At 43.9% G+C, this 23,114-nt stretch overlaps 1 protein-coding gene across 2 annotated transcripts in view; it reads right to left on the reverse strand.

The window, feature by feature from the left end:
• Positions 1 to 23,114, reverse strand: part of LOC135056112 (UDP-glucuronosyltransferase 3A1-like) — a 118,487-nt gene that overhangs the window by 19,531 nt on the left and 75,842 nt on the right. For both annotated transcript variants that reach the window (XM_063960884.1, XM_063960891.1), the window contains 3 exons: positions 22,099 to 22,633; positions 6,307 to 6,538; positions 4,786 to 5,005 (listed from right to left, as the gene is read on the reverse strand). In XM_063960884.1, the coding sequence (XP_063816954.1) occupies positions 4,786 to 5,005; positions 6,307 to 6,538; positions 22,099 to 22,633 (987 nt within the window). The remainder of the gene's footprint in view (positions 1 to 4,785; positions 5,006 to 6,306; positions 6,539 to 22,098; positions 22,634 to 23,114) is intronic.

Consider the following 23,114-nt stretch of genomic DNA (forward strand, 5'->3'; position numbering starts at 1 on the left):
AAACACCTTTTAGGAACCTGCCAGAAAAAAACATCCTCCGGAGTACTGAGAAAGCAAAGGACCAGGAGATTCTGTCAAAAGCCTTCTCGGCATCCAATGCCAACAACGAGGGTAGCTTCTGTTTATGTATAGAGTGAATCAAATCTATGGCTCTCCTGGTATTATAGGAAGCCTGGCGGCCAGAAATGAAGCCCGCTTGGTCCGGGTGTATTAGTTGTGTAAGTAGGGGCGCTAAGCGGTTGGTTAAGATTTTAGCGTATATCTTACGATCTACGTTCAGCAAAGAGATCCGGCGATAGTTGGAACATCGCGTTGGATCCCGCTCCGGCTTCGGAATCACAAGAATGTCAGCTTGTCCAGTTGCTGGCGCAAATGATGCTCCCTCTAGAACACTATTAAAGAGCGAGGTAAGGTAAGGAGCCAATTCCGTATGGAATGTTTTGTAATATTGAGCGGTAAAGCCATCCGGACCAGGGGCAGCCGACGACCGCATAGATTTGATAGCAGCAACCGTCTCTTCCAGCGATATATCCGTATTAAGAAGAGAAATCTGTTGCTCTGTCAAACCCGGCAAGGGGGCACCCAACAAATATGAACATGCTCCCTCTGGGCCATCGGAGGGAAGAGGGGGGGCAGGGAGATTATATAAGGAGCTATAATAGTTCTGAAATTCCTCCACCATCACCTTAGGATCATAAGTGAGTGCATCTAATGTAGAAGAATGTAGTTTTTCTATCAGTCCCATAGCTTGCTTACTTCTCAACTTATTAGCTAAGAGACTGTCTATTTTATCCTTTTTTTCGTAAAATTTTTGACGAAGCTTCTGCAGTATAGCTGTTGCTCTCCGCGATAAAAGGGTGTTTAACTGACCTCTGTGGTTATTTATCTGGGAGAGAAGGGAGTCACATGGGGCAATTTTATGTTGGGCCAAAAGCGCAGAAATTTGAGATTCCAATGAGGAAACTTCCTGTGCTGCTTTCTTACGTATGGCTGAGGCCTTGGACATGAAATGACCACGAATAGTGGCTTTATGTGCCTCCCAAACTAGACTAGGAGAGACTTCTGGGGAGACGTTTTCCTCAAAAAAAAAATGCAGGTTTAATTTAGTATCTGAGAGAGTGGAGGGATGCGAAGAAGGGTGTCATCGAGTCGCCACTTACACGGGGTTCTATAGAGTTCTATCAGGATATAAACCCCCGCATGGTCCATCCATGAACAGGGAGTGATGCCTGCATCAGAAATCAGCGTCGTGAGTGATTGTATCATATCTATTCGAGAGTAATGCTGATGAGGTGCGGAAAACTGGGTGTAATCTCTAGCCATGGAATGTTTAAAACGCCAGGTATCTCGTAGATCAAGCTGTGTGAGGGAGGATATTAATGTGAGGGCGGCTTCAGTTGGGGATGCTTCCTTCTTATTCTTAGGGGGATTAGATTTATCTAAGAAGGGATCAATCACAGTATTAAAGTCACCGCCTAAAATAATGTGGCCCTGCGCTACTTTAAGAGGCAAAAAGAGTGTGCGGAAAAAACGTGATTGGTCATGATTAGGGGCGTACACTGACACAAGTGTTAGAGTTTCAGTGCGGAGCGTACCAATCACTATGAGATATCGCCCGTCAGGATCAGCTATGGTCGTAGTATGTACAAATGGGATGTTACGGTGAATCAATATAGCAACCCCCCCGTCTCTTACAGTCAGAACCCATACTGGAAAAAACCCTGAAATATAGGGTCCCAATCAAGGATGTTAAACATTGTACTTCTTAGTAACAAATAAAGGGAGCACGGGGGTAGCGGGAACAGCAAACCAATGCAGGAGAAGCAGGTCCCTCTTGACCGCAATAGTCGAGTCGGCCGGAGCCGAAGATATAGTCATGTAACCCAGAATACAGAAATAACGTACTGTGTCATAAAAAAACAAACAAACAAACAAACAAACAAGGGGTGGGGGGGGGGGAGGGGAACAAGGGATAATAAGGTGAGCAAGAGAAGCCCAGCGCAATAATACAAAGCTAGGCGTAACATTTAACAAACATTAAAGCCAAGTAAGCAATATCAGAACAAACATTAAAGTCTGGTAAGCGATATCAAAAACTGGGACTGGGACTCCAGGTCGACAACAAAAAGGTCGACACACCTTAGGTCGACACAAATTTGTCGACACACCTTAGGTCGACGTGGACAGGAACAAGGTCGACATGGAAAAAGGTCTACATGAGTTTATGTTTTTTTGGTGTTGTTTTCTTCGTAGAGTGACCGGGAACCCCAATTTGTGCACCGCGTCCCCTCACATGGCATGCTTCGGGCATGGTGCCTTTGCTCCGCTCCGCTTCGCTCGGCACAGATTAACGTTCCAATCGTAGTCCATGTGGATCGTTAAGTATGGAAAGGTTCCAAAAAAGAAAAAAATTGTGAAAAACTCATGTCGACCTTTTTCCATGTCGACCTTGTCCCTGTCGACATTTTTCCATGTCGACCCTTTTCCATGTCGACCTAATGTGTGTTGACCAATTGACGTCGACCTAAGGTGTGTCGACCTTTTTGTTGTCGACCTGGAGTCCGGATACCTAAAAACTAATAGCATTCACATTAAAGAAAATAGGATGGAGGCCAGAGTCCCCACCTGTCAACAAAGAACATAGTGTAAGGAGATATATCCCTAAAACAGTGAGGACTATCTGATTAGAGCTAAGAGTGTCCGCTAAGATCAGGGGGGGTCATTAGTGCCAGTGCGATAACGAGTTACCCTCGCCCATTCAGGCGGAGGAATCTGGGGGTGTTTCGGCCCAGAGGAAGAGGCACTACTACCATCAGGTGACGATACAGAAAGAAGATCAAGTTTAGCCAACAGCTCCTGACCTTGAGTCAAAGTTTTAACGGAGTGAGTGGAGTGGTTCACTGTAACCTGCAACATAAAAGGAAATCCCCATCTGTAGCATATTTGATGCTGACGTAGTATCCTAGTAACAGGCTGGAAGTCTCGTCGCTTTTGAATAGTAGACAGGGCCAGATCCTGAAAAACCTGCAGTTGCATATCTCGGAAATCGACCACTGGGGAGTCTCGAACCGACATTAGGATCCGTTCTTTTGAACGATAGTAATGTAGACGAACAATCACGTCTCTGGGTGGTTGAGTCGGAGCAGGCCGTGCCCGAAGCGCTCTGTGAGCTCTATCGCAAAGACAGTCGCCATCTGAGAGATCAGGCAATACGTGCTGAAAGAAATCTTTCAAGAAGGATGGTAGAGCTGAGCTAAGAATTGATTCCACCACGTTACGTATACGCAAGTTATTGCGACGGGAACGATTCTCCTGATCTTCTTGACGTTCTTTGAGATCTTCCATCTCATCGTGGAGTCTAGAGAGTTCGGAGTCAAGACGTTGTTGAGAACGGCAGAGGTAATCCGTCTTAGATTCAAGAGCATCCGTACGATTATTGAGGGCTGTGATATCAGACTTGAAGTCGGCAATGGCTGTGGAGAGTTCTTGTTTAAAGGCGGCTTGAACCCCCTCAAGTAAGAATACAGCTATTTTCATGCACACAGTGCGAAAGCAGATGTTTCCCTTTTGCGTGCCTCTCTGAATCAGCTCCTACTGTATATGTTTACAGCTCTGTGATACTTCTCCTAATATCTACGGAGTCCTGACAGTGTTGTAAAACAGTGTGAACTACTGGCCACATGTTTAACACTTTGAAAGTGCTGGTGGCTTAAGAATAATCAACCTGTCTGCCACCGGACTTCTCTTATTTCCATCTCAGTGCATCTTACACAGTAATGTGGTCAGATCAGAGCATAATCTGCCTTCACAAAGCAATGTAGGCCTGTGATGCTCAGTTTAGGCTACCACTGCCGGGGCGGCTCCAGAGGTGAGGCTGCAGCTCAGTTCAAAATTCAAATAGGGGAGCCACACCAACTGCCGGTGAGTCAGTTTGAATTGGCAGTTGGTGTGGCTCCCCTATTTGAAATTTGAACTGACATGCAGTCCCTCCTCTGGAGCCGCCACTGGCTAACAGTCAAGGGCCCCATACACTACGGGCATGTCGCGGGCGATCACCCCCGGCAGCCTCCTGGGGCACAGGATCGCCCAAGATACATTGAATGCTGTCCCAGCCATGCCTGCGTTAATCGGACCAGATTGAATGTGCAGCACTTTCAATCTGGAGGATCCAATGCTAACAGGAATGCGCATCGGATCGGAAACACTTCCACAATGCTCGATTTCATCCGATATACTGTATCGGGCTGAATGCCCAAAATCGGATGAAATCGGGCATTATCGTCCTAGTGTATGGGGCCCTTTACAGTTTTATAACACAACAAATGTAAATCCTGCCTGAGGGGGTTATTCAGGTTTGTTAGCAAACCCAAAAAGCACACTAATGTGCAAAACCATGCTACACTGCAAGGGGGGGCAGATGTAACATGTGCAGAGAGATTTAGATTTGGGTGGATTATATTGTTCCTGTGCAGGGTAAATATTGGCTGCTTTATTTTTATATTGCAATTTAGATTCCAGTTTGAACACACCCCACCAAAATCTAACTCTCTCTCTGCACATGTTATATCTGCCCCACCTGCAGTGTAGCATGGTTTTGCCCATTAATGTGCTTTTTTGGTTTGCTAACAAACCTGAATAAGTCCCCGAGACCTGTGTATTAGAATGGGGACAGAATCAAAAATTAAACTGGAACCCCAGCTCTGGAAAAAGTGTGTTTGTTTGCTGTGGTTTTACTATGGTGAAAGGATCGGATCACGTCTAGTAAATGCCAATGTGCCATCTTACCTTTTGTTTTCGATTACATGGCGCATTGTGTTTGCAAAACTTTCGGACTTAATTTCAAGGACTGGAATAAATGTTCCCATATGCTTTGCTGTAATCCGCACCAAGTTGTCAAACTGGTCCCCAAAGAGGGGGATCCCTAAAACAGGAACTCCGTGATACACAGCCTCCATCAAACTATTCAGGCCCCCATGTGTCACCAGAAGGCGGATTTTAGGGTGTCCTGTAAAATAACATTGTTGCAAAAAGATATTATAATTGCAACTAAATACTACAGTAATACAGTGATTATTCTTTACACATGCATCCAGCCTAAAGCCAAGACAGGTTTACAAAAGGTGACATATAACATTATAGAATTATTATTATTATTTTTGTACTTAAATGTAGAGATATACTTGGTGGAAAGCAAAGGTCGTATTATAAAGTGGGTAACACTGTACAAATGGAAAGTCTAAAGGGCTTGTTTATATTCGAAGAAATGGAATTTATAGCTTTTTCATGACCTTGTGAATATTTTGATAAATAGGTCACATTATATATCTGGCTTCCTTGAATATTTTTTTACATTGTCCAAGCTTTCCTTGTTCTTGGTTATTTATGTGTAGATTTTGGATATGACACATGCTTTTTGTATTATACATAGCTGCTTCCACAGAACATTTATGTGTCATATGCAAGGGCAAAAGCAAACAGCTATGTCTTGATAATATAAAATCCTTGGTGCAAAATACCTAAAGAAGCAATTAAGAAATAATAAAGTATACATAAATCATGAAGAAACCTATACATAAATAAATAAAGTAACCTAAAAGTCAAACACTCCCTTAGATGACATATATATATATATATATATATATATATATATATATATATATATATATATATATATAAAAAATGGGGGAATAAGGGTACCGGCGACTGGTGTGATTTAAAATGCAATTGTTAAAAGATTGATTTAAAAGCCAAAAAACTATATAATGATATAAACAAGTTTATTACTCACATAAAAGTAGGTTTAAAACATAAAACTACTAGTAAAATCTTAAGAATGCAAATGTCTTAGTAAAAAGTAAGGAGTTCTAACTTAGCTTTTAAAATAGGCACAGGGGGGTTTTAAACCTACTTTTATGTGAGTAATAAACTTGTTTATATCATTATATAGTTTTTTGGCTTTTAAATCAATCTTTTAACAATTGCATTTTAAATCACACCAGTCGCCGGTACCCTTATTCCCCCATTTTTAAAATTTTCCCAGCAGTCCTGTACCAGTACTGCGTTCTTAAGGGTTGGCAGACACCTTGTAGTAAGGTTGCATGTGTTTTTTAATAAATTTTAGCATTTTTATTCACTTTATACTGAGAACCCACCTCACAAGTGGCGCTGTGTCAATTCCCTTTTCTATATATATATATATATATATATATAAAAAATATATAAAGTAAATACTCAAGATCAATGCTGTTTTGTTTGAAAGCACAAAAAGTACATGATTAATAAAATCTGAATATTATTATAGCTCACCTAGCAGGTCATTCTGGGACACCCAATCCAGGAGTCTAACATTAGGAGCCAGTTGCAATTCCTTTGGCCAATGTGACCTTTGAAATCTCCAGATAACGATCTGCGGGATTCTCGCAAATCCAGCATTCATCTCCTTTAGAAGTGCAATCTGAGGCGATGAAGAGATCATTGAACCCAGCGTCACAACAATGAATCCAGACTCACCAGACTCTGATATATAGTCCTCCAATTCCTGCACAAAACACAGATTTGGGAATTTAAAGTGGCCCTTGAAAAAATTATGAAAGTGGGCGGGAGAAAATCAACTGTAAGTGGGGCCAACACAAAGTGGCTGGGGTTAAAAAAATACATTATATCGTAATAGTGTAAAACAAAAATAAATTACATTATCTATCCCTACCTTTGCCAAAATATAGTATCATAGTGGCAAACAATACAGAGAACATCTTAGTGACAATACACAATAAAGGGGCATATGCACTAAGTCTTGAAGAGTGATAAAGTGGAGAGAGATAAAGTACCAGCCAATCAGCTCCTAACTGCCATGTTACAGACGGTGTTAGAAAAATGGCAGATAGAAGCTAATTGGTTGGTACTTTATCTCTCCGCACTTTATAACTGCCCCAAAGAGTGATTGATATATAATACAGAGAGCACTTCAAGTACATATATACAATACATAGAGCATTCTAGTGACCATTATACAGTACAATACAGAGAACATGTGTCAAAGTCGAAAAATATTGCAGAACACACATCACGTACAAACTGCACACACATGCCCACGGCGCGTGCACTTGTTCTGCCGTGCGTGCACATATCCGCAATTTGTGTATGGTCGCTCCCGCGGTCCTGCGCATCGGCGCGTGGTATGGGTATTTACGGCAGAGTTTGTGTACGCATGGAGAGCCATCAAAACACATTGCATATTTAATCCAAATAGTGCACAATGTACACATAGTCTCCTTGCACCACATCAGAAAGTTATAGCTGTTTAAATGGTTGCAGAACAAAGGGATTCACCTTTACAGGATAAGAGGGGACAGACTAAGGTTATAAGGTGGTATTTGGTATCCAGCTGTAGAGTATTTTAAGGGTAACATTCCGGTGTTGGTCTGCGGAAGATCGCATGTTCCTGCGGATAGTTATGTGCAGAAGCAGAATATAGATATAAACTGTATTTACTGTATATTATGTATGCGACGGGAATCCAGAGGAGACCACCCACCAGAGCAGTTGAGAAAGACATCGCCTACCTTTTCAAATCAACCTATGACCTCTCCTGTACTGTAAAGGTGCATTCCTGTGTCCAATGGACAATGGGATTACAGTATCCATTGTATTGCTTTTGGAAGACTTGTATAAACAAAGCCTGCTGCAGCCCGGCCTGACACAAGACTCACAACGTTATCTATTTGATGACGGAGGACCGGACCGGGAAGCGCACGCGAATATTCTCACGTATGTACATTGACCTGTAGCCATTATTCTGTTATATATTGTCTTGTATTGTAGTGTATTGTCTTGTATTGTAGTGTATAATTTGTATTGTAAACCCCCTTTCAGAAATAATCCACTGTGGTGTCGGAACCCAGCGGTAAAATCACAATTGGTGTCGTGTGCTCATTGCCCTGCTAAGGTTTAAAGCGTATTATTATTATTGCATTGCATTGCTGTAGAAGGTTTAAAGTGTATCTCTGGGTGTGTACACGCTGTGAGTACTTTGTACCGTCAGCGCGGCATGTGTACGCAAAGTCCGTACACTGTACGGGACTCTGTACGCTAATAGCGTAAAAGGTGCGTAGAGTGTGAATTAAGTATAGCGGCCGCAGCGGCTAAAGGTTTAAAGTGTATTTACGGTGTGTTTAAGGTATAGCTTTTATTCCTGTAAAGATAATCAGCATTATCAATTGGGGGCATCGTCCGATTTTCCACATTTTTACTGCTTAACAGGTCACAAGCAGACATAATCTATCAGCATAAGGGTGGACAGGGATCCTACGTATCCTTTTCTTGGTCGGTGGATACACTGAAAACCCTACTTAATTGCTGATTAGATGGTGTCTGCTCTGTATGGTTTGTAGGAATGCTGGTAAGAACTCGTAAGGTAAGCAGGAAAAAAAAGCTATTTAAAATCTGTGAATTTATTTTTTGGCGCCAAATGCGTACACGACAAAAGCGTACACCCATACTCTGTGCATACTCTCCCACATTGTTGCCATAACATTCAGATTACTAGATATTTATTTTTTGGCGCCAAATGCGTACACAACAAAAGCGTACACCCATACTCTGTGCATACTCTCCCACATTGTTGCCATAACATTCAGATTACTAGATTCATAATATAAATATTAAGGAAGTAAGTGTAAAACACAAACGCAGTCTGGCCTAGTTATAAAGGTTTATACAGAAAAGAAACTGTGTGGCGTGTTAAGTGAGCGATTATAGTTAATATTGCTCACATTTATAGAAATTGTGTGAGTTGTTTTATTGCGTCCGCACATTGGTACACGTGGTACAGAACGTGAGGGCAGCGTAAACAAAACGTGCACGTAGCGCAAGGCCGCACACGTGGCATAAAGGTATGCAAGGTTGCGTAATTACGCAAGCTTGCGTAAGGTTGTGTGCGCATAATAAAACCACACGATAGTTCGTATAGTTTAAAGGTGGGATAGTAGCCACGCTACAATAACACAAGATTGCCCAGCTTCCAAAGTTTAGTATAAAACCCTTATTTACTGTATTGCCTCTGGGAGTAAAGCTGCTTGTCTGAATGATAATTTTCTGTACAGAAAAATAAAGTGTATCTGAGTGAGCGAGTGCAGGAGTGAGTGGATACTGAACCCAAGAGCTAGGTGGACTGCTAGGTGGTCTAGGTGTACACACTGGGTTAGTAGAGACCCGGTGGCGTAGGGTTCGCAACCCTGCATTATTAAAAAAAAAAAAGTGGACTAGGTGGTCTTGGTGGACTGTGGTATCCCATACAACTCTAGGTGGTCTACTAGGTGGTCTACAACAATCGTAGGGCATATAGATAACTAGGATCTATAGGCTGTGCTATTGCATCACATGTCCGTTTGTTCTGCATAGCGCAACGTGATATTATTGTGTCACATTTGCTGTGGAAGAGCAGACGTGATTGTATAGACAAAGGGGTTTTTCTTTGATAACTTCGGGAAATCTCCCTGGTGGGCTTCACTGGAAAGGGTGAAGGATAGTTATCTAATTTCTCTGTTTTTCACCCTACAAACAATTCCAGTTGAAAGATACCAAAAAGGAAATTTTCACTGCCTCTCTCAGGAAAATATTCCAAACAGAACTTCCACCGACAGAAATTACGGTGTAAGGTCTGATAGGAGCCCTAACTTGGGTACATTGCGATCCGCTATCAACAGTGTATCGTTGTATTGGCCAGCGTGGGCGCGAGCGAGTGGAAGGCGCTCAGGTATATTTCCACCGTCTACTTATATTGAGTATTTTGGTGTTTGTGGGAATTATTTAAAGGTATTAGAAGAGACCCACAAATATGGGAGCCAGTTGCTCAAGTAAGAGACGTTTAGACAGGGTTCAGGCAGAATTTTGGCCAAAAGGCTCAGCAAGGTTCATCATGTGTGAAAAATATGGTTCACACACAGAAGGTTTATGCAATGAGTGGATATGTATGACCAACAATGATAGGGTACCATTCCCTAGAGTGGGCAGCTTTGAACCAGAGGTATTACAGAACTTAAGGTTAAGGATATGACTGATAAAATCCAAGAAACAAAGGATTAAACATACAGACTGTTTAAATTTATGGCAACAGGAGGGGGATATGCAAAAGGAATTAGCTCGCGCAGCAGGTTCTAAACCTAGCGGGAAAACAATGGCGACGGCACCACCACCATATATTGTTGGGGAGAAAATGGCTACAGGCAATGATACATTGGTACAGAATAAGAGTGTAATTGCAAAATGTACTAACCCTAACCCTTGCCAGTTGTACCCTGTTTTAAATTTTCCCCAGGATTCCGAACAAGAAGATGAGCCCAGCACGATATCGGCACTCTCTCTAGCAGCCACCATACAAGACACTCAGGTGGGCACGGCCCAACCAACAAGAGCAGTTGTCAGGCCCCCTAGCGGAGGGATAAGTGAGGTCGTGTCCACAGGTAAGTACGGTACCGTACATTATGCAGAAACCATAGCACCCCACATTGTAGAATCAAACCAGAATGATGTAATTGAATTAAATCCTGTCAGGGTGATTGCAGTCCCCAATGGGAAGACTGACGCTCAGGGAGTCACTCCCATCAGGAACATTGCCATGCATTGTCCCTGGTCCCGGACAGAATTGAGGTAATTTATGTCAGAGTTTCCCGATCCCAGAAAGGATCTAGTCGCATGCCAGAGGTTCATTAAAGAGTTAGGTAACGCCACCGAACCCACAAACAAAGATTGGCGAACAGTGCTACGGGTATGTTTACCCTCCAATATTGACCCCGCGAAGTTCATAACTGATTGCAATTTAGACGAAGAAGTACCTATCACTGATGAGTACACTCAGGAGAAGGTACAACAAATCAATCTGCAATTAGGAATATATTTCCCTACTGTTGTCAAATGGAATAAAATCTTTTCCATAAGACAAAAGGAAGGTGAAACGGCATCCGAATATTTCCATCGAGCACTGCAGGAAATGACTAGATACACTGGGATCGAGGACATTAGAGACAATGTACATCATAGGGAGGTAGCTGTGTCAGTTTTAATGGATGGGTTGAAGGAGGCACTCAGAACAAGGGTACAGACCTCTCTACCAAACTGGAGAGGTATCTCAGTGGCTGCATTGAGAGAGTCCGCTGTCGAGCATGATAGGAATATCATTAAACACAGGGAGTCACAGGGGGAAAAACTGATGATGGTAAGTATACAGGCCCTTACGGCAAAACGCCATCAGCCAAAAACCCGGACCCCTGTTGTTTGGGACAGACCTAGAACATGCTACATTTGTAGGAAGGAAGGGCATTTTGCCAAAGACTGTAGGAGTAGTAGAGCGCATAGCCAAGATAGACCCCTAGACAGAGAATACGAACCACACTACTACTCACATAATTGGGATCAGGGACCACATAGGAGAAGTTACGAGCCACATGCAGGGGAAACAAGGAGGTACCCCCCAAGGAGAGATGGGCTGACCTCCGGAAATTCTCAGTTACCTCCCCCACATATCGTAGCTGCCAACGCGCTGCGGGAGGGTCTCGCCACACAATAGGGGTTGGGCCACACCTGTAGTCTGCAGCCAGTGAAGTTGATTGCTAGCCTTGGTAGTGAACCTGAGGTCACGGTTGATGTAGCTGGTGTACCATTACCTTTTCGTCTAGACACAGGGGCGACCAGGTCAGTGTTAATTTCAACTGTAGGTATGAAAACCACGGGTAAAACAATTTCGGCAATGGGAGTAACAGGAATAGTGCAACACTACCCTTTGAGTAGACCTGCAGAGATTACGATAGGGCCCTTGCAAACCAAGCATTCGTTTTTGCTGGCTGCAGCGGCTCCGACTAACCTGCTTGGAAGAGATTTATTGTGTAAAATGCGGTGTGTCATATACTGTACTCCTGAGGGGGTATTCTTGGATATACCTGAGAATCACGTTCAGGAAGTGCAAGATATATTAGACACCCCTCAAAGGCTAATGTCGCATTCTGCTGTTATAGACAAGTGTCCATCAAAGGTAGAGGAAATGATCTCACAAATACCGAGTTCCCTTTGGACCAAAGATGGACCAGACACTGGATCGATGGCGAATGTAGCTCCGGTAGTAGTGCAAGTAAAAGACGGTAGGATAGCTCCAAAAATCCCTCAGTATCCTCTGAAGCCAGAGGTAGAATTAGGAGTGTACCCCGTTACAACAGGGCATACTAGTCAGGACATCCAGCACTGCCAATAGTCCCATCTTCCCTGTGAAAAAGAGTGGGGGGAGGGGTTACAGGCTAGTGCAGGATCTAAGGGGGATAACCAAGATAGTTGAAAGCCAATTCCCCATAGTGCCCAATCCAGCTGTCATCCTCATGCAAATTCCCCCTACTGCAAAATTTTTCACTGTCGTTGACCTCTGTTCTGCCTTCTTTTCTGTCCCTCTGCACCCTGACAGCCAATACCTCTTTGCATTTACATACAGGGGAGTACAGTACACCTGGACTCGTCTCCCCCAAGGTTTCATTGACAGCCCAAGTATTTTCTCCCAGGCTTTGCATGACTGTTTACAATCCTTTCAACCTGAGAGCGGGTCAGTATTGATACAGTATGTCGATGACTTATTGCTGTGTTCTGATTCACTCGAATCATCCTTGAAAGACACGAAACAGCTCCTGTTTCACCTTTCTAATACGGGACACAAGGTTTCAAAGGATAAGTTGCAGCTGTGCCAGACCAGGGTAAAATATTTGGGACATTGCTTGACTCAAGGACTTAGACATCTCACCGCTGATAGAATACAGGCGATTCGCGACATGACCCTGCCACAAACCCAGCAACAGATCCGCACTTTCCTTGGAATGTGTGGGTACTGCCGAAACTGGATCCCAGGATTCTCCATACTGGCTTTACCTTTGCAAGAAATGGTCTCCTCGAACAAACCAGATCGGATCTCGCACACAGATGAGTCCAAATTGGCCTTTGAGAAACTCAAACAGTGCCTATCACAGGCACCTGCATTAAGTATGCCAGATTATGGGAAGCCTTTTGAATTATACGGTACAGAAAGTGCAGGGTGCGCAGCAGGAGTCTTAACCCAGAGACATGGTGATGCCAGCAGGCCGGTAGCTTACTACAGTGCACAGTTGGACACCGTAGCACGGTCTCTCCCCACATGCTTGCGAAGTGTTGCAGCGATAGCTTTGCTAGTAAGTAAAAGTGAAGACGTAGTGTTAGGACACAACCTGACCATCCATACACCTCATGCAGTATCAGCCTTACTGAACTCCGCCCAAACCAGACATACAGTATCTCATTGGCACGGTTTACAAAGTGGGAATTATCACTAATGGCCCCTGTAAACATCACCATAAAGAGATGCAGCGCACTAAATCCTGAAACTTATCTGCCAAGTGTGCCTGGACAGGCACAAAGGGTGGAGGATGAGAATGATGGTGAAGGAGGATTTAGTACAGATACTGATACGCATGCTTATATGGAATACCTGAATCAGACTTTCACTGCAAGACCTGACATCAGTGACAACCCACTGGAAGGCGTAGACTTTACCTTTTACACTGACGGTAGTTGCCACAGACAGACGGACTCGGGAGACCTGTGTACTGGATACGCAGTTGTAGACGACAGAAGTATCATAGAAGTTGAGCCCCTGGGCCCACCGCACTCAGCACAAGTTGCTGAGCTGGTCGCCCTAACCAGAGCGTGTGAATTGGCCAAGGGTAAGTCAGCCGATATATACACAGATTCTAGGTATGCCTTTAGAGTAGTGCATGATTTCGGGGCCCTATGGCGCCTCAGAAGTTTCATGACGGCAGCTGGCACACCTGTAGCGCATGCATCCCACATAAAAAGGCTTCTAACAGCGATACAAGAACCAGACAGAGTGGCTGTTATCAAGTGCAAAGCACAAACTTACAACCAAGACCCAATCTCACTTGGTAACAGCCGGGCAGACGAAGCTGCTAAATCAGCAGCCAGCACCCCCATACAAACGAACATCACGTCACTGATGACATTCAACACAATCAACAAACAAAAATTAATTGAAATGCAAAATTTGTGTTCTCTCCAGGAAAAGGCGGTCTGAAGGTCAAAGGGGTATGACCAGGAGTCCTCAGGACTCTGGACAGGTGGACACGGTAAGCCAGTGGCCCCCAGAGCATATCTTCCAAGCTTAGCTGAGGCGGCACACGGTCTGACTCATCTGGGTAAAGAGGGTAGGTGTAAGCTGGTGAGAGCCTACTGGTGTGCGCCAGGATTCTCTTCTCATGCGGGTAAGAATATTGGAAAGTCAATACCAACAGAACCATCCCATATCCCTCCGACAGATGGCCCTTTTCAGGTAATACAAATTGATTTCATACAGTTACCACCCTGTAGTTATTTAAAATATGTGTTAGTCTGTATTGATGTATTTTCCAATTGGGTAGAAGCGTTCCCTGCTACCACAAATACTGCTACGTTCACTGCAAAGAAAATTGTGCAGGAATTTGTGTGTAGATATGGTATCCCTAGAATAATTGAAAGTGATAGGGGTACCCATTTTACAGGTGAAGTCTTTCAGGTAATGTGCAAACTGATGGGAATTAATAGCAAGCTGCATACTCTGTACCGACCATAGGCGAGTGCGAAGGTGGAGAGAATGAACAGCACTATTAAGAACAAGCTGAGCAAATTAATGGCTGAAACTGGATTGTTGTGGCCAGAAGCTTTGCCACTAGTATTGTACAGCATCAGAACCACTCCCAGGTTCCCCCTTAACCTATCACCCTTTGAGATTCTTTTTGGCCGACAACCTCATGTAATGATAGACCCCGAGGATGATTTGAAATGCAATAACGAAGTGACTGTAAAATATTTGGTTAGGATGAGCCAGCAGCTGAGGAATCAAAATAGAAATCTAAAGCTGGTGATTCCTGACCTACCGAACAGTAATTGTCATGACATTGAACCTGGGGATTATGTAATGATTCTAAATTTTCTACGCTCAGGTTGCCTCATTGACAGGTGGGAAGGACCGTACCAAGTCTTGCTAACCAGCACGACAGCATTAAAGGTTGCCGAAAGAGAGACTTGGGTCCACTCGTCCCACTGTAAGAAGGTCACTGACCCAGAGAGAACCCGTGACAAAGAGCAGAGTGTAGAGAACAACGTATCACTGGAGTGTCTGTTCCGGGAAGGTTGAGAGGCAGTACTGTTGAGACGGCACCTGAGCGCGGAGAACAACAAGACCAGAGGCAGTTGTCGCACCAGTTTTTTTTATTTTCTCCATCCCCCACTACCCTCCTTCTCTCCTTCTCTTTCTCGCCCTTCTTGTTTCCCTTCTCTTCCCTTAACAAGATGGACTTACCCCAAGAGACTGCGTTCCGGGTTTTCCTATTAATCCTGTTGTTGACCAGGACAGTCTGTTTCGGTGAGGGTCCCAGAGAGGTCGAGAAAGGATCTGGAATGGGTTATGATGGCGAGGATGGATTTGTAGAATCTCAAGAGCAACACATCACTCGAGCAAAGGCGAGTATCAGAAAGCGATCTGGTAGTCGGGGAGCTCGGAGGCACTGTGAAGGGTTATTGGCTGAGGAAAATTGCATTTGTAGGAATTGTGAGAACATAGTCGCGGATGGGTGCATCCAGAGATGTCAGTCCAGCCTTAATATCAACATGGACCGTCATCCACTGAGTGATTACCACTCACTAGTGGGTAAGGTCTTAAACCAGACAGAATGCTGGGTGTGCTCACAAGTACCTCAAGGTCAGAGCAAGTCAGGATTAGTACCGTACCCTTTAGCAATAGATGAGGTACTCGAATTACGGGGTGGGAGACCGGTGGACAAGAAATTCAATATTTCTTGGCCCCCTAGTTTGAAGCTCCACCAGTATCATGTAGATAGATCCTTATTATGTTTCAATATTTCCAATTAACGAAAACCGGGAAATTGGGAAGTGACGTAGAATTACCAGACAATGTCCTTTTCGCACAGAGCTGATAGGATACCCATAGACTCTGAACTTGTACGCCAAATAGCGAACAGTGGAAGGTATTTTCGGTATAGGTATACTCGAGGAAGCAAGACCATGTGGGTTGGAGAAGTATCACCAGGGTACTGTGCTCATATCATCCAGCCTGATACTTGTACTGAGCAGATGGGAGAACTAGGGATGGGGTTTTTCACTTGGAAAGTTTGTAATATGGTAATGTCATATTCTGTCCCCTATGTTCTCCCCGATGATGCCTATTTCATATGTGGGAGGAAGGCGTATAAGTGGCTTGCCCCGAACTCAGAGGGATTGTGTTATGTTGGAAGAGTGTTGCCAGAGGTCGTGACCATAACCCATGATAAGATGAAAGATGTTCACCGCAGTGCTCAGGCTCCTTATACTCATACTCACTATGAACACATCGTCAAGAGACACCTCATAGAGAGGACAGGGCACGTAGCCTCTGATTTGATCCACGAATCCACCGGGATTCAATTCCTTCTCGCATTAGACATCACCCGTACTGCCAGAGGAATTATAAATTATAGGTATATCCATGCGCTAGCGAACTTGATAGATAATATCACTGAGATGTATGACGACACCTTCAGGTATACGGGAAGGGAGTTACAAGCTTACAAGACGGAACTGATTCAGCACAGGATGGTCCTAAATTATATCACAGCCGTGATGGGTGGGTACTGTGTTACTCTGGCAACTCAATATGGTGTGAAGTGCTGTACATATATCACGAACAGCACTGACGACCCCACGGAGATCATCGATTAAAAGATGGACGATATCTTGCAGTTGAAGTGGGAGTTCCAGAGGAGACACAACCTTACCCTAACCGCTGTGGGTAATGAGCTGACCGGCTGGGTCTCATGGTTGAACCCACGAAATTGGTTCTCAGGATTATGAGAGTGGGCTCAAAATGTTATTATGAGTGTAGGAAAGTTTCTCCTTTGTATCCTGGGAGTCGTCATAATTATTGGCATGATATTTAGGTGTGTTCGAATTCTGATGAGGCGCAAGCACGGCACAAATTTGATGAGTTTAAGGAGCGAGGGCATTGTCATAGCAGCAGATTTAATTTACGACCCATCCATAGAGACAGTGTTATGATAAGGATTGCAAATTAATTCCATGGCCTGTTTCTTTCACCCGTTTTTCCTTTGTCTCCCCCTCTGCCCAGATACACCCATCCGGAAAAGACATCAGCCCTACCCAAGAATGTTTATGTAAATGTTATGTGAATGTATTTTAGATATGTGTCTTATCTTCATCTCTACAACCTTCAGTTAATGACACACATAGTCGACAGGTGATATCCACATATACTAGCACTCACATATGTTCCCCCTCCATGTATCATCAACTAAATGTGCACCCCATTTGTTGGAACAAGAAGCCAAAAAGAGCTCGTAGTGTTTGTCTGCCCACTTACAGACCCTTAATATGGGATAAGAAGGATTTAATGTATACTTCGCAATACCTCGAAGCTTATCTAAAAACATATACAGCACGATGATACATGCCCCTCAGACATGGATTCATACATACATGCTTTTTACTATCCCACTAGGTCATACATTTCCCGCCTACAACTCTCCTCCGACCATCCAATCGTCTGTAGATATTGTATTGATATTTTTCTGTTTAGTGATTAGATAGTGGCAGTTATTGGTGACTGCCAAAGGGGGGACTGTCAAAGTGGAAAAATATTGCAGAACACACATCACATACAAACTGCACACACATGCCCACGGCGCGTGCACTTGTTCTGCCGTGCGTGCACATATCCGCAATTTGCGTATGGTCGCTCCCGCGGTCCTGCGCATCGGTGCGTGGTATGGGTATTTTCGGCAGAGTTTGTGTACGCATGGAGAGCCATCAAAACACATTGCATATTTAATCCAAATAGTGCACAATGTACACATAGTCTCCTTGCACCACATCAGAAAGTTATAGCTGTTTAAATGGTTGCAGAACAAAGGGATTCACCTTTACAGGATAAGAGGGGACAGACTAAGGTTATAAGGTGGTATTTGGTATCCAGCTGTAGAGTATTTTAAGGGTAACATTCCGGTGTTGGTCTGCGGAAGATCGCATGTTCCTACGGATAGTTATGTGCAGAAGCAGAATATAGATATAAACTGTATTTACTGTATATTATGTATGCGGCGGGAATCCAGAGGAGACCACCCACCAGAGCAGTTGAGAAAGACATCGCCTACCTTTTCAAATCAACTTATGACCTCTCCTGTACTGTAAAGGTGCATTCCTGTGTCCAATGGACAACGTGATTACAGTATCCATTGTATTGCTTTTGGAAGACTTGTATAAATAAAGCCTGCTGCAGCCCGGCCTGACACAAGACTCACAACGTTATCTATTTGATGACGGAGGACCGGACCGGGAAGCGCACGCGAATATACTCACGTATGTACATTGACCTGTAGCCATTATTCTGTTATATATTGTCTTGTATTGTAGTGTATAATTTGTATTGTAAACCCCCTTTCAGAAATAATCCACTGTGGTGTCGGAACCCAGCGGTAAAATCACAATTGGTGTCGTGTGCTCATTGCCCTGCTAAGGTTTAAAGCGTATTATTATTATTGCATTGCATTGCTGTAGAAGGTTTAAAGTGTATCTCTGGGTGTGTACGCGCTGTGAGTACTTTGTACCGTCAGCGCGGCGTGTGTACGCAAAGTCCATACACTGTACGGGACTCTGTATGCTAATAGCGTAAACGGTGCGTAGAGTGTGAATTAAGTATAGCGGCTGCAGCGGCTAAAGGTTTAAAGTGTATTTACGGTGTGTTTAAGGTATAGCTTTTATTCCTGTAAAGATAATCAGCATTATCTCATGCTAGGACTACCATTAAATACATAGGGCATCCTTGTGATCAATGTACAAAACAAAGCACATTCTAGTGTCCGCTATAAAATACAGAGCACCTAAGTGACCTACAGTATATACAATACATACAGCATAGTGGTTTAAAATACAGAATTAATTCTAGTGGCCCATAGACAATACAATCTGCATTGTAGTGACACCCATACAATACAAAGGGCATCCTTTGGACTGCCATTCTTACAGAAAGCATTCTAGGCAGCACCAATCAATTTAGAGAACACAACAGTGACTGTAAAGCAGACAGCATCCTTATGACATACATTGCAGAGAGTTCTCTAGTAACTACTATACAATACAGAGTGCATACAAGTAACAGTCATACAATACAGAGAGCATATTAGTGACCACCATAAAAAATAGTGAGAGTGGGAAAGTAAATATCACAGGCGTAATAACTTATTATAAAGCCAGTGACTATGTATATAAGTTAGAGTAACACAGTTAGATACATAAGACAGAAAAATGTCTCATTAATAAAAGGGAAAGTTGGCTTTACCATATTAAACATCAATTAAATATGAAAACTCAGCATTAAATGGGAATCTTCTTTACTGCAGCAGTTGGTATGGAAACGGCAATACAGTAATGCACACAGATGGCTTTGACTTGATATAAATCAACCTTTGGGCACCCACATGAGATATGCCTCCTGCCAGGCATGTCTGAGGCTGCTCCTACTTCTCATCGAGTCACATGAACACACCTTAACTGTACTCAGCCTATGCTTGCCCATCATTTCCCTCCCTTCCCTTACGTCTAACATACTTACTTAGCGCATCTTCAAGGAGATGAAGATACACAAAAATATTGTCATACGGGTAAAAGTGTGCAAATTCTCACATGAAAAAGTGCTTCTTACGCAAAGAATGTGTGTGTCCAACAGTAGCGGATCTTGCCACGGGCAAGCAGGACTTTTGCCCGGGGCGCCGCCTTCCGGAGGGTGCCGCACCATGGCAAGATCCGCTACTGTGCCCCCCGCTGTGTCCCCTACTGGTCCTCTGCTGTGAAGGGAACTAGACGCTACCCGTCTAGTTTCCCTTCGTGGAGAGGACCTTTGCGGTGCGATGTGGTCATCGCGCACCGCACGGCATTGTGGGACTGACACAGACGCTAAAGGTCATAATTGACCTCTAGTGTCTATCTGTCCCATAGATCCGAGGAGAGGAGCAGCGCCGGCGGAGGTCTACAGCGGTCGGGAATCAGGAGCGGGGATAGCAAGAATTATTTTTTTTTTTGTGTAAGCGACACTACTCCTACAGGGGGCACAACTGGGGCACAATTCTACAGGGGGCGTAACTCACCACGCCCCCTGTATGAAGCCACGCCCCCATTTTCCGCCCGGGGCGCCAAAAGGGCTAGAGCCGGCCCTGGTGTCCAATTAAATGAGCCCCAATGATGCAAAATATGTGTAATACCCCTTTGGTACAGATCTTGTGATGGAGGCCGCCCTTGTACAAGTAATGCCCATGTAGCAATTTCCTTATTACAGTCTCTGGCTTTAGATATTGGCTCCTCCACCTAGATTAGCACAGGCCTCAGGGGTAATGTACTGTAGAAGAGAACAAACTGAAACCACAAAGCTTACCTACAGCTACACTACACTGCTCATGCTCAATTTAATCTGTTCTTTAAAGTTAAGCAGTGTTGGGCCTGGTTAGTACTTGGATGGGATACTACCTGGGTTTCCCAGGTGCTGTTTAAACTTTGTATACTACTAACAGTCTATTGTCTATTGATACATTCAATTTTAAATGTTTTCATTCATTTACTAGTAAAGAGAAGTACTGTGGAAGAGATCTAACAGAATCCACAATGCTTGTCTACAGCTACATTACACTGAACATGCCCCATCTTGTCAATTCTTTGAAGCTAAGCAGTGTTGGGCATGGTTAGTAATTGGATGGGAGACCACCTGGGAATACCAGGTGCTGTAAGTTTTTTTGTTACTACCAATAACATTTCTTTTTCTCTTGATAAATTACTAGTAGTTATTAGTAGTATAAATCTAACACATACCACAAAGAACACCTACTGTACAGCCACACCACACTGGACATACCCAGTGGCCTCTCCATGGCCAGAAAATCTGTCTTTTGCTGGAAATCCTGGCCTCGCCATGCCTCCATTTCAAGAAACGGCATCCTTCACTGCCCCCTCCCCACCCCCAAACAGCAGCAGACTCTCAATCCCAGCCGCATTCCACAGTCACACACCACTGTCACACACAACATTGCAACATAAAACCACACACTACAATATATTATCATTGCAGGTTTGTCTGCCGGTGGATACAATAGGTGCTGGTGCACATACAGTACTGTACAAAGTACAGCTGTAGTCTTTTGATTGACTAAGACCCAGATGTATCAAGCCTTGGAGATTGATACATTGCATGGTGATAAAGTACCAGCCAAACAGCTGCTAACTGTCATGTTACAGGCTGTGTTTGAAAAATAACAGCTTGGAGCTGGTTGGTTGGTACTTTATCACGGTGCAATTTATCACTCTCCAAGGCTTGATAAATCTGGGCCAATGTCTTTTAAATTAAACGGTCCTGAAAAACACTCTTGGAGGCAACTTGTAGAAATGAACACTCTGATGCTCTCTAAAGCAGCTTAAACAGATCAAATGCATTGTTACTTTCTGAATGCAGCTTGAATAAACTTCAGTGCATTAGTATACTTAGGTCTGTCCTCACCTCTGTTGACAGCTACCTAGCTTTGCTTCCCTTCCTCTAAATGATTACCTCCATTTGGCACCACAGCATCTTTTTTTATCTCCTACTTGCAGCTCCAGCGTTGGTATAAAACACCATTGGAGCACTACATCTCATATCAACAGCAATGCGGCCATCTTGAAGTAGTCCAGCATGTATGCCACCATTTTGGGTGGTTTTCAATTAGCTCCTGTGGTTCCTAGTTGACGAGCACCAGGAGTATCGGGGCGGCTACATATGAAATTGTCTATTTCTGGTAGAGGCAACACTGAGTCTAGCTACAAATATCTGACACTTGGCTGCAATTTTTCTAACCATATAATAAGCAGCTGTGATTTTTTTTACATTAAAATCTCTAGTGGAAGTGCTGGGTATTTTCTCCAGAAACTTTCATGTTTTGGTTATTTTTCAATACTCTTGCGCCGTGTATGATCTACCTTCATGCAGTCTCAGAGGGAATGATACATACTTACTTGCGATAACGGATTTGCAGGTTTGGCCAGTAATCCCCCGATATATTGAATATGGGGCAAGAGTGGGCGTGGGAGTTCAATGGTAAAATCTAGGTTGAATATCCAGAGCTCTGCTTTCCGGTACAGGTCAGATAATGATGGTCTGGAGTGGTCAGGAAAATGTCCTTTTAGGGGATCTAGAAATATTGCTTCAATTTTCATCTCCACCAAGAGTGATCCAAAATACATGATGGTGTTCTGTAAGCGGCCAAGGAAATCTATGCGGTCGGAGAGCTGTGACTGGAACAAAGGCACGTATGACAGGTCAACCGGCAATATGTTCAATGGGGCATTGGCAAATATCATAGGGAAAAAAGCAATGTATGGTAAGCCCAGGGCCTCAGAGACTAGAAGCGTGCACGGGTTATGGGCGTCGACAATAGCAACGTCATATTTTTCATCCCTTAGTGACTGTAAGAGCAGTGACTGATTTAATGTAACGTTGCATTGGTCTGAATGAAGGCCCATCATCCTGAAGTAAGGTTGGATTTCACGCCTGCAAAACAACAATGGAGATAATAAGTCCTTCAATGGGGGCACAAAACACAATGCAGTTAGTAGTGTAGTACAGAGTTAATCTTTCTAAATAACACTCCCTATTATGACAATGCTGGGCAGAAATTTACTAAGCATATGCAACCCCGCCTGGGATTTGAGTACGGTACCCCAGACCCTATGTGTTTTGTTTCCCCAAGGATTAGGGCAGGGTACACACATGCTCGAAAAGGAGGTTCGGCCCTGCCTGCATCACTATGGGGGTGTTCTGGTCCCCTCAATGTCACTAATGGGGGCGTGCCCCAGCTCATAGGCAAATGCCGGGGGGGTTCCGGTTGGCCAGAAACCCCCCCTCCTCTTGGCAAGTGGCTCAAATTATGACATCAATGGTATATAATACTCAGTGGTGCAAGGAGAAATGTTTTCTCAGTGGTACTGAGTGCTGGGGAAATGGGCGTGGGCATGTGTTGTGAGGGGGCGTG

Source organism: Pseudophryne corroboree, chromosome 1 (genome assembly GCF_028390025.1).
Source record: "Pseudophryne corroboree isolate aPseCor3 chromosome 1, aPseCor3.hap2, whole genome shotgun sequence".
Lineage (NCBI taxonomy): Eukaryota > Metazoa > Chordata > Amphibia > Anura > Myobatrachidae > Pseudophryne > Pseudophryne corroboree.